This window comes from Amblyomma mixtum, chromosome 10 (assembly GCF_055824585.1).
Source record: "Amblyomma mixtum isolate Tamu chromosome 10, ASM5582458v1, whole genome shotgun sequence".
Taxonomy (NCBI): Eukaryota; Metazoa; Arthropoda; class Arachnida; order Ixodida; family Ixodidae; genus Amblyomma; species Amblyomma mixtum.
This window is the reverse complement of record NC_143021.1, coordinates 69,414,085-69,426,776: the sequence shown is the minus strand read 5'-3', so window position 1 is coordinate 69,426,776 and position 12,692 is coordinate 69,414,085. Positions and strand designations below refer to the sequence as shown.

Sequence of the window (12,692 nt, the reverse complement as noted above, 5' to 3'; positions counted from 1 at the left end):
GCCCCCTGCCTGACTCCGCAGCCGTAGGTGACACAAAAATATCAGTCCGAACATATATTCCCAATCGCCGCTGCTGCCACGGCCATGGCTCGTAGAGCTGCCGTGGTCAGGAAAAATGTGCACAATGCTCCTCAAACAATCAGATCTCTGACAAATGCACTTCTCCAGCTTACTCACGAGCATGTTCACAATGGGAAATAGAAAAGGAAATGATCACCTTGAAAAAAACAAGGAAGCAAGACCCTCGCTCCTGAGTTGGCCGATGCGGTGTGATGGACCACACCGGTCTCCAGCGCCTGGCCAGGCCTCGCCAATGGGCAGGGCAGTCCCCCCCAGGCAGAGGCAACTCCGGAAGAGGGCCCTTCCAGCAAGCTCCATGGGAGGCGGTGGATACCACATGGCTGTGTTGGAGGGAAAGCCATGGACAGTGCCTCATGAAAACTAACCCCAACACCCATCACACTTAAACATGGCATTTTTGGTTCAGTAGAACTGTATAGGAATACTGGGAAACTACAGAGACATTACAGACATACTTAAATCACTGTTGCCTGTAGCTCTGTGTCTTCAGGAGACAAACGTAGGGCCAAAACACAGATGTGTTGAAAAAATGTCAAATTTTCCTACGAGATATAATACAGGCGAACAGGCTCTCGGGTGGTGTCGCAATCATAACCCAAAGCGGCATCCCTGCATGAGAAATAGCATTGAAAACAAACTTTGAGGCTGTAGCGGTCAGTGTAGTTGCACACAAAACAATAACAATACGCTCTGTATATATACCACCACACCTCACAGTAACTATCCGCAATTTGGAAACCGTTTTCCAACAATTGCATGAACCATCTCCCCCTATTGGGGTAGTGAATGCACAGACACCAGAGGCCAAATAATTCAAGACCTTATACTTACTAATAGCATATTCCTAATGAATACAGGAGAAAACACATATTGCTGTCCCAGCTCAGGAAACCTTCACCACCAATTTTTAATTATTTTAATTTTTGTTTTAAATGAGGAAGCGAGCACTTACCCACAGTTTTAAAATTGTCATCCTTAATCCAAATCATTCCAACACGACCTCAGCGCTGGAAACTCCAACAAGTCATTGTTTGCCACAATTGCCACACTACATAAAGAATTCGATGATGGGCTAAGTATGGATGAAATAAATAAAAAAAATTACCACCTGTGTAATTTCGGCTGCAAAGGTAGCGATTCCACAAACATTACGGCAAATAAGCAAAAATATCAAGGTTTGGTGGACACACGAGTACGGACTAGCAAAAAAAAGAAAAAGCATGGGGAATATTTTGAAGGTACACCTCAGTGGAGAACCTGTTATTATTTAAAAGGGCTAAAGCACGTCGTATTTGCAGAAATGCCGAAGAAACGTCCCGGAATAATTATGTATCTACAATAAACAGCATATTGAAATATACCTGCGCTTAAAAGACACGGACTGTATATTTCAATATGGTAAACCAACTCGCCCAACAAACCACTCACTCTCTAATAAACAGCAAACTACCGTCCAGGAAATTGTGGGATGAGGCCCGAAAATTCAGTGGCGTCTGTTCTCCCTGCACTTTTGTCCACTCCTGGTGCACAAACAACATTTTGAGAACAGGCAAACATATTGGGTGAGCGCTTCGCTTCTGTTTCCAGTTCTTCCAACTACACAGACACATTTCAAAAGCACAAAACCATAGCAGAAACTTCCCACAGGAGCAGCCATGAAAGAACATAAAGTTTACAATGCAGGAACTAAACAGAGTACTATCCGCTGGCAGGCAGACAGCAACAGGCCCAGATAGCATACCATGCTTGCACATCTCTCCGGGGACGCCATTGAGGCACTCCTAAAATTCTTCAACAAAATATGGCTTTCAGGGAAGGCGTGGAAAAAAGCCATCATAGTACCTTTCTTGAAACCTGGAAAACCATCCAGCTCCGAGACTTATAGACCAACTGCACTTACCAGCTGCCTGGCAGAATCATTGGAACGTGTGGTGAACATCCGACTGACCTTTGTTCTCGGCTTACATAGTTTCAAACAAGCATGCTCCACCACTCTTGAAAACACAGTGGCGGAGGCGTTTATACACAAGCAGCATTGTCTGGTGGTCTTTTTTGACATGGAGAATGCGTACGACACCACTTGGAGGTTCGGCACACTCTGCAACCTAGCAGATCTAGGCGTCCAGGGCAGGATGCTAAACTGTTTGGGCAACTTTCTAGTAGACCCTATCAGTGAATTTCATCCAGGAGAACGATGTACCTCAGGGGTGTATTCTAAGTACTACACTTTTTATAGTAAAAATGAACTCCGTAGCAAAAAATGATCCGCAAATCGTTTATGTGTCCATTGTATGTAGATGACCTGCAAATTGCATGTACGTCCTCCAGCGTATCGGCAAGCGAGAGACAGATACAGATGACTGTTGGCTGGTTGGGCAGATAGAAATGGATTCAAATTTTCCCCACAAAAATCAGTGGCTATGCTGTTCTCACTGAAACGAGGCTTACAGAGCGACCCCACCCTATACCTGAATGAAGGTGTGTTACCAGTAGGACAGGAAAACAAGCTCTGGGGCATAGCATGTCAAGTCACTTTTCATGAGCATTCCCGTTGACCTGGCCATAAAAGTTTGCTCTGCTGCCCTCGAAGCTGACAAATCATTACCACAAAGGGCCCCCATCAACGTTCCGGATCTACGCAGACTCACAGTTCTACCTGGACTACACTTATTTCGTCTTCCAAGACTGCTTTAGCGACAACTTCAGGGCATGCCAATGGGCGCCTCTATCTCCGTGAATGTCTCGAATCTCACTGCGGAGTCTGTCGAACACCGTGCCCTAGAAACATACCCACCACTGCCCAGAGCTTTCCTTAAAAGACGCCTTTTCCCTCATTAGGAAAGATGCTTTGGTGGCCTTTTCGTCCCATTTGAATTCCATAGAAGAAGCAAATGGTGCTTTGCCCTTCCTGGTCGTATTGGTGGAAATCTACCATTCAGCGTTTACAGGAAGCCCACCCATACCGGAAGAACTTCAAACCTGTTCACCCAAAAGAAATCTGTTGCCACATCCTTTTTCAAACAAGCAGAACACATGTGCACCTTTCATGAAGACTGGGCAGTGGACTTGGATGCTGTATGGCAAGAACTCGTACGCAGCGATTGCCCAGCTGCTTTTGTGGCATGCGTGGCAAAGCAGCTGTCTTGCCTGACACGTGAAGCTCCTGTGTCGTCCCTTCTAAAACGTGCTGCTATTCCACACACATCCGGAATAAGCGAAGGCTTGGCGTGCATTCTGCGCACATTCAAAGTTCACGTTGCCTATATCCTGACAAGAAAGCTACGACATGCGCTGGCTAATGTCAAAGGCATTCTTCCCAAGGAAATGTACCCTGTTTACAGCGTCCCGTGTTCCGGTTGGGACAGCGTCTACATCGGCGAGGCTGGTGATTGTAAAAGGCGCCTAAAAGAACGTTATAAAAATGTTAAAAACCAGAAAGTGAACTCAAACGTTATCGCCGAACAACCGGCCACAGCATCGACTGGGGCAGGGCACACGTGCTGGCAAATGAATAGAATATGTTCCGTCACCTTCATCTCAAATGATTAATCGTTCAAACGACTAACCACACCCTCAATCACAACACTAGAAATCTAACGGCAGTGTACCCTGCGCCCACTCTTCAAGTGTATTTAATCCTGACGCACTACCTAATTCATCTTATTGTGAACAAGGCGGGAGCCAAAGCGTCATTTTTTGTTGTTTTTGTTGTTTTTCTTTTTGGTTGGCGGCCTTTTTTAAGTTTTATTATGTTTGCCCCCGATCAGACGAGATTTCGTCCAGCTCGACTTCATAATAAAATTCTGCTGGGTGCCAAGCCATGTGGGAATATATGGCAATGAAAGAGCCGACCAATGTGCTGCACAAACTCGTAGTCATGAAATGAAGAAAGTCAACATACCCCACAGAGACTGCATGAAATTAATACAGTGTAACCTGAAGGCTAAGTTAAGAGAAATAATCAGATAGCATCATCATTCATGCTGTAGTTGGAAGCATCATTCACAGCACAGATAGAGCTTTGCAAGCTCGGAAGAAGCAAGTACCCTGCAAAGATTGCATCATCAGTGCAAGTAATTGACATGGGAGAAATAAAAGCAGCATTTGTTTTGTTTCAAGCATGTGCACCTGCAGTGTGGTTGCAGGTTCTCCAATGCTGTGCAGGGTGGTGCATTTGAGGGGCAGATCCAGTCCTCAGTAAATGGAAGAGCTCTTTGGGTGTCTTGTATGTAGCAGCATGGTAGTTGCAGCAGGTCACCTGGTGATGACGATGCCATACTTTAGTATCAGGTATTTAGGGCCCTTCATTTTCTGGTAAAACCCAGTTTCTCGGAATTCCTGAACCCTGATCAGTGTTAAACCCTATGTTACCCGTAAACTGCGTTTTGGAAACATTTTACTATTGCAAACAGCTGAGCTTAGTTACTGTATGGAAACTAGTAGGTACTCTATGCCCCATGACAAATATCTCTCATGTCTAATTCTTGGATGTAATTCTTGTATTTCTACCTTGTTACTCAAGGCAAGGATTAGCTTCCTGATGTGGTCACAGAGTAGCAAATAAAATTGACTTAGATATAGCTTGGCTTTTGTAGCTTATTTGTGAAATTAAATCATTTTGTTTCCCGCAACAAACAGCTACCAGTGTATTCATTCTGATAATGGTACCCTGTCTTGAAAAGTTGCCAGTTTCAAAGACAAGGATGTAGTTGTATGTGAACACTTGGGCACCGTCGATATCTCGGAACAGGGCAAGAAAGTGGCTGGCACTTTAGCACAGCCAGATTTTGAGGGTGGGCCAACTCAACTTTCGGGGGAGGGCCAATTGTATTGTGAGACAAGCACACCCACATTCACTGGGATTCAAATGTGGCCAAGGTGGTCCTAAGCCTTGCCACATGCGCTGCCACCATGATGCACACCCATTGAGTCTGGCTGAGGCTTTCCCAGCTACAAGTTCTTTCGCACTGACACTCGGTTGGTTTGTTGCGGTGTTAGCAGATCTTGGCTGCATCCCATTGCCTGAAAGTAGCACCCATTAATTTTGCTGCTGGGTAATGATTTTTTGTGCTTTTCAAATGTGCTCCATTATTATGCACCTCAGCTAATGGTGTGTAGTCACTTTGTTTCTCTCCTGTGTTGCTCGTACTGCAAGAGCACTGTTCTTGCCCTGCATGTTTTGCCAAAAACATAAAGGTATCTGCCTAACACCTTCCATTTATTCACAATGTGCAAAAATAGTGGATGGAAACTTCTGGCAGCACTATTGGCACTTGCATGAAATAATAAATTTAAGTCACAGAAGATGTTGCAAGTCATGTTTGTAGCACAGGGATTATAAATGGCTGTGCATGTTTAAACGTTGAAATTTCACACTGCGCAAGTGATCCACAGGTGGGGACTGTACAGTTTGTTTTTTTTTTCTCTCCTCAGGAATGCCTGGTATTGCCAGAATGCACTACCCAGTGCGATTCTTGTATTGCTCTGCTGAGTGGTTGGTCACTCTCGTGTCGCATTGCAGCAGTGTGCTGCCACGGGGGAGAGCATTCCCAGTGAATGGCTCTGCCAGGCTGTGGGTGTCTGCTTCCAACAAAAATGAGCTGTCTGCTGATTTGGAAGGTTTTGTTTTTGTTAACTGTTTTGCAAAAAGGTAATAATTTGGGGAACACCTACTGCAAAAAGTGTGTGTGGATTTATTATATTATGCGTGGATTGTGCACCTGGCCACTGTGGACCATGCACCAGGTGCAGACAATCTGATGAAATTTTTTGATGAAATACATCAGGTGTGAATTATTGCCCAGAAATTGGGGTACTTGCAAATATGGAGGGAGTGTGCTGCTGCAAACAGTCCCTTTCCCCCGGCAGAAGCTGGACCACCCGCACATCATCAAGTACTACACCTCGTTCATCGAGAGTGGAGATCTCAACATTGTTCTCGAGCTTGCCGACAGCGGTGACCTGGCAAGGTTCATACAGGCAAGTGGCGCATGAGATGCTGCTGCAGGGGTGTGGTAGCCTCCTTCTGCATCCTTCACTTCATATTTACGAACAGAGCTTCCACTTTGTGTAGCCTATCTCATCTCAAAAGGGAAACGAAGACACAAGTGCTGTTTCACAACTAAATTGCTTTATTGAAAAGGCTAAAAAAAAAAAAAAAGGCCAACAAAGAGCAAAGCTAGGACTGTAAGGAAAACCAATAACAGCAAAATCTAATCAGGTGTCAACTAGAGAAAAAGTTCCAAATGTGAGGTGCTAAAAGGAGATTATTGCGCTAAAAAAACACGCGGACCGGTCCGTGTTTTAGCAAGATGAACAACATCAACCAGCTACCCCAGCTCCACACCAACTGTAAGGTGGCAAGGAAGCCTTTCTTGTTCAAAATAATGGAAGGCTCACACAGCCTGGCCCTTTCTTTGCTATGTGGAAAGCCTTGATTATTTCGTATGTGTTGCCAAAATGGTTATGTCTTTGAAAAGGGGCTGGCATGATTCACACTTGTTGAATAAGACACAGATCTTTCATGTTCTCTTAATCTGATTTATCCAGCATTCTGTTTGTTCGACATAAAACTCGGCACATTTGAAGGGCACATGAGAAACAACTCCAGTTTTCGAAGGCACCTGGCACCCCTTGCGGCTTGATCCTTGTTGTCTGGCTGCTGTTCTGCGAATGAGACTGCATGCGCTAGAAAGCTTTTTGTGGAGCAGATAGGACCTATTGGTGAACACTCTCCTTGTTTTGAGGTGGACGCTTAATGGAGAGCCCTTTCATAATTAGCTTTTCACAGGCTCATTAGGGTAACCAGCTGCCTTCAATCTACTAACTTGCTCATTCAAGGAAACCCCCTCCCCACGATTTTGAGAGTGTTAACCTAAGGCACGAGAAAAGAATACTATATTTATTAACCTTTGAATGCCCAGAATTGTAGTGAAGCAAGGCTTTCATTGAACTAAGGCGGTATCTCCAGCACACATGCTGGTTTTTAAAACAGAGTGACAGGTCTAAAACTGTAGAACATTCTCAACAGGCTGTTCAGACGTGAACTTCAGTCCCAGTCCACATTTTCTCAACACTTTTAAAATATCCTCAACACAATGAGGGAATCAAAAAGATGGCACAAGCACTAGATAGTCACCAACATTTTTTTTAACAGACATAGCGTCAATCCAGATAAATAGCATGCAGCGCTCTGTCAACATGGCCAAAAAATATGTCACTCAAGACGGGGCAGCTTGGGACCCAATACAAATGCTGGTTTTGTGGAGCAGGAATTTGTTCCGCCAGCCAATAAAAGTAACTTTAACTAAAATGAGAGTTACTCTAACAGGGACATGGCTGGCATACCAGAATCGTTTTGAAATCAGAATTTATGTCTTGACGCAGTTCATGAGCGCATCATTATTTTCAATTTGCATAGTTAAGCCAAATGCGAATTAGATGTGCGAGCAGAAATGATTATGCACAGTGGCTGCTCATGTGCACTTATTTTCAGACAAAGCCTGGACATTTGCGCGTGAGTGGTGTGAGCTTGGTTACTTTTGTGTTTTACAGACAGTGTACAAAGCTCTCCCCTGTCCTTTCTCGCTATTGCTCCCCTCTATGCATCTCCTGGCTATCCTCTCCCTTTTGTCTCTGCCGGCTGCAGCTCGGGTGCTTAAGGTATTAGAGAGCAATTGCCCTGGCGGCAACATTCTTTTCTTTTTTTTAAAAAAAATAAACCACTGCTAGCTTTTTGGTTTTCACTTGGGTTCAGATCCAGGATGGGAGTTGTTCAGATAGTGATAATGTTCGTATAGGCGGATTCTCTGCATGCATAGATCCCTGGGAGGGACTTGCTCTTCTTGAGCAGCCTCTCACGATTAAATGGGCTGCCACAGACAGACAGACAATGGCCACTAGACAGATCTTGGACTCGGCAAGGCCCTGGGTTAGATTCTACAACTCTGTCGGAAGGGGTCGACAACTTCTTGAGTAAAGAACCAGAATTGCCAGGTATCCCTTTTGGGCCTGGAAAGGGATGTCTTGGCATAGGACAAGTCCAGCTGGAACACTGGCAGCAGCCAATGCATTGAGGGCCAAACACTCTGGCAGCATCCTCTGCTGCAGCAGGTGGGATTCTGTGACCCTCACAGCACTTGAGACGATGGGTTTTGGAGCCTTCCCACCATAGAAGCTTGCCCTTTCTCAGACCCACCGAGGAAGCATGGGCACAACATGCTCCCCAAAAAGTGCATGCAGTCTTGTCAGCAGAAGAACAATGATCAAGCTGTAAAGGCTACAGCATCAGGCACCAGTTTTGGTATATGCCTTCCTTTTTTCTGGTTCACGCCTCATTAGATTTGATTAGTTTTTCTTGGTCTTTGATGGCTGTTTCTTGACATGGTACAAAGCGCGTTTTTTCAATAAAATAATTTAGTTGTGAAATGGCGCTTGTGTCACCATCTTCCTTCCATTTGTGTGGTTTGCGTTTCCCTTTTTGAGGTGAATAGTGTACTACTCGCTTCATTGCCTTTCTTGTGTAGCTTATGGAGACACAATTAGAAAAACAGCCGGTGCTAAGCTTCGTTGCTTAGTGCATAAATTTCTGGTGAGAGCCAGTTCATGATGTGCTGTGCTGTTTAGGTTTTTTGCTTACACAGTGGAAGCAGGGGATATTTTGGAACTTTTCTTTGCTGCTTTCCCCAGCAGACAAGTATGACCTTGTAGTTGCTGCAGTGAACACTGATCGGCTCCATGTCCGATAAATACCCTTGTCACACAGGGAATCTCAATCCCTATTGAGTCAGTGACCATAGAAATTTTTGAGGGGCCATCCAGATGCCACTGAAAATTTCAAAGATCATTGAGTGAACATGCGATCCGACAGATGGCACTGGGGCTGCAACATTGAAAAAAGAAAAAGAAGGTATGTAGTGAAGCTGAGTAAGACGAGGCAAATTTTGGAGTTATTGCAACTTTTTTTGGAGCAAGCTATTCAAATAAATACTTCACAGTTCTAGAGACAGTGATTCTACTCAAGGACTGAGCCGAGCACCAGACCAGGGGAAGAGAGCCCCTGTGGGGGATGGAACACTGCACCTCCCGCCGCGTGTGAGGCTCCGAGGCTGCAGTTTCCGAAGCATGGCCATCCTTGTTGTGTTCAGGGCTTCTGTTGTAGCATTTGTGGGCCACTTCTTGGTCTCGGTTGCTGCAAAGTGTGCTAAGAGGTGAAAAAAAAGAGAAACAAAGCGAAATGCCGCAGTGCTGCAAAATGAAAACAGCATCGATTTGTTTACAATTGACTGCCGGACGTTCTTTCACTACTGAATAAAAATTGGTTTATGAACTGTCTAATGTTGTCTAAAATTTTGCCATGTAATCAAAAAAGTATTTTTGGTTTATTTTGAGTTTTTATGTGTTAGTTTTTCAACTTATGGCGAGTGGGAGGCTTTTCCCAGTGGTTGTTAAGATTCCAGTGGCCATTTGCGAACCCCCACTGAGTTCAGTGGTCATGCAAGCTGCTGTGTGGCACTGGTCAGTAGTCCCATTGGCACTGCCTGTGCGATGCGTATTGAAGTCAGTCGGTTTTCCGTTGGTGCATCCGAAAAGAGCCGTGCATCTCCTCTGTGGAGCACTCGTGCATTGTTTCGGTGTAAAAGTTTCCCACAAGCACTGTTTCATGCGTAAGGTGCAATGCTGTGAAGGAAGTAGTCCGCCTGAAAAAATAAAGCCAGGCATGTTGCTCCGCGATTGTCTTCTGGTCGAAGATAGCATGTTGTCTGCAATAAGAGCGTATTTATTCCAGCTCATGAAAGCCTAAGCATTTCCTGTTTGTCGCTCACCACAAAGAACGCACTACTTTTCGATTGTGGATCTAGGCAGCACAAACAAGAGCCTTGGCACTGTGGCGTTTTAAATAGTAGCCAGAAATAGTTTTTCAGGGGGTGCTATATGCCGCCGGTAAAAAAATACCACGAGAGTCTGCTCGCAAACAATATCTTAGTCACATTTCCTGCTGTAATAAAGGTGAAAGTTTTGTTGTTTCATTCACTGTAATATGTGAATGGCACGGCAAAACAGCGCTGACGGACGGGACGGAAGAAGACGAGACAGACGCATGCGCTGTCTCGTCTTCTTGCGTCCCGTCCGTCAGCGCTGTTTTGCCGTACCATTCAACATGAACCAACCAGCCCGACTCAGCCCTCTCCTTGAACTGTAATATTTACATAATATGAATGGACACAGGACTCCGAGGACTTGATTTGTAAAGAACATTTATTTTCTCTCAGAAGTACACTCGTATGTAAAATTGCGGATGTTTACAATGTTTTCACTTAATATACAGCAACACAAAAGCTTCTGCTCTAGAGCAAAGTCAGCAACTGTGAACGAGTGGCATTTGTGAAAACTCTACCTGCGCCCGGACGTAGAAGTGCTTTAAAAAAAATTCACTTTTTATTTTTGCGATAGTTTATGATGTATTGCAGACAATGCAAAGGATGAAAAAGGTAGGCTGATGTGAAAACGTAGGTTTTATTGGGTGAACTGGGGCTACAATTAAAAGGAGTGCCATACGTTGTGTGATAGCAAAGAAGAGTGGCTGTTTCCTGCCATAACTTCCTATTAGAACAGGACCTGTATTTATATAAACAAACCGACACCAGGGGGTAAGGGGGAATGCAGCATAGCTTAGAAAATTTCGAGGGGTGTTCTGACACCGAAACGCCCCCCTGGCTGAAACGCACAGCTGCAGACATGTGGGCAGATCTGTCACCTGTGCCATTCGGCCGTTTGCAGACACGGGCAGTGTTTATACGATGCTCAGTTTACTCCCAGCACCAGTCGGCTTGCTGCTCAGCAGTGCACACTTTGAGAGCTTCTTGATTGGCCAACAGAAGTACGACTGGCGCGTGAGTGTGCGCACAGTCGGCAACTTTAGACATGCCCCACCAACTGTGGCTCCTGCTATCTCCTTAAGCTTTGGCACCAGCCCAGGTTTTGTGTTGCACCAAGTCTTGCTCCCGCTGTTGGATTAACCTCTGTCTTATCCCAGCGTCTGCTTCTCCTTAATTGAAGCCTATCTTAGGACGCACTATAGCTCGGGCGCCATGCCAGCTGTGATGTTGGGCTGCACTGAATCGGTTAACGGCGTCCCTCACACCATCAACTAACATGCACCCTCATGAGTGGATGGGCTTTAATGCCTGGCAACACAGTGCTGGACCGCAAGTGGTCTGGCTTTTGGTGTGACATGTGCTCTCTGAGCACACCGACAGTTTTCATTTGGGTGCTGAGCAATTGTAAACACAGGGAAAAAGAGGTGGGAACGGGTAGAGGCACTCCTGTAACTTCACACAGGGAGGATTCATTTTTGAAACAGCGCAACAAAGACGGGACGTGGAAACTGAGGGGTAAAGACTGTTTTTATTGAAAAAAACACACAAATATATAGACAGAGTTAGGAAAGATTAATCGCCACCATAGTCAACTCATGCCACATGTGACGCCAGATACCCAATCTCCCCTTCGGAAAGGGCGACTGATGGGCAACTAATGCACGTTGCGCCTTTCTCACGTATAAGAAAAGCTTCAATAACTTCTCGCGTCATCTTATCACTATGGCGGAACACGATATTGGTGCTCTTATAGTCGGGGGTACATTTGCATTTCTTGCAACGGAATGCACATTTAGCGCGAGGGTCTCCTTCTGATTTTCTTTTTTCGTAATCTTTTTCGTGTTGACATTTGCACTTTCTGCAGTGGACCGCCACGTGTGACAGGGGGTCTTTTTTTCTGGTGTTCTCATGTTCCATGAGTCGCTTGTTGATGCATCTTCCTGTTTGGCCAATATATGTGGCGCCACACGAGAAGGGAATTTGGTATACTACCCCTACCTCGCAAGGTACATAAGGGGAAACATGGCGCACCTGACAAGCTCTTTTGTTTCCCTCCTGCCTCTGCCTTACCTGTTTGCACATCCTGCCTAATTTCTTCGGGGCAAAAAACACGACGTCAACGCCATATCTGCCTGCCACTTTTTTGAGCCCATGGGACATGCTGTGCGCATATGGAACCACTGCCGGCCTTTTATTTTTATTTTCATTTCTTGCACTCTGCCGAGCCCCATACTTCACCTGCCTAAGCAATTTCTCCGCTGCCCTGGAAATGAGGTGAGCCGGATAGCCATTCACGCATAATCTGTTTGATTGGGCTGCAATGCTCTCGCCAATCATTTCATGGCAGGACTGCTTGAGTGAAGATTGCAGGCTAGACAAGATAATGCCTTCTTTTATAAGCTTGGAATGACCTGACCTGAAGTTTAACAAGGGCTTAGCCGATCTTGGCTGATAACACCAGCACATGTGCTTGTCTCGGGAAAACAAAACCAAATCCAGAAACTGCAGTTCCTTGTTCGTGGGTACCTCTGTTGTAAACTTTAGCCCACGCCCGTACTCATTAAACACCTTAAGAACATCGACTATCATTCTAGGCAGGCTGCCTGGCGGGGTAAGCACCAAATAGTCGTCAACATAACGAAAAATACGCACCCCTACGAAGCTTGCTCAAATCTTGCTCAAAAATCTTGCTCGAAGCTTGCTTAAAAATACGAAGCTTGCTCAATCGCCCTG

The 12,692-nt window shown here is 45.3% G+C and overlaps 1 protein-coding gene across 3 annotated transcripts in view; it reads left to right on the top strand.

Moving 5' to 3' along the window:
• The window catches only part of LOC149326051 (serine/threonine-protein kinase Nek7-like), a 116,087-nt gene that overhangs the window by 20,899 nt on the left and 82,496 nt on the right, over positions 1–12,692 (top strand). For all 3 annotated transcript variants that reach the window (XM_089562923.1, XM_089562924.1, XM_089562922.1), the window contains one exon: positions 5,950–6,060. In XM_089562923.1, the coding sequence (XP_089419049.1) occupies positions 5,950–6,060 (111 nt within the window). The remainder of the gene's footprint in view (positions 1–5,949; positions 6,061–12,692) is intronic.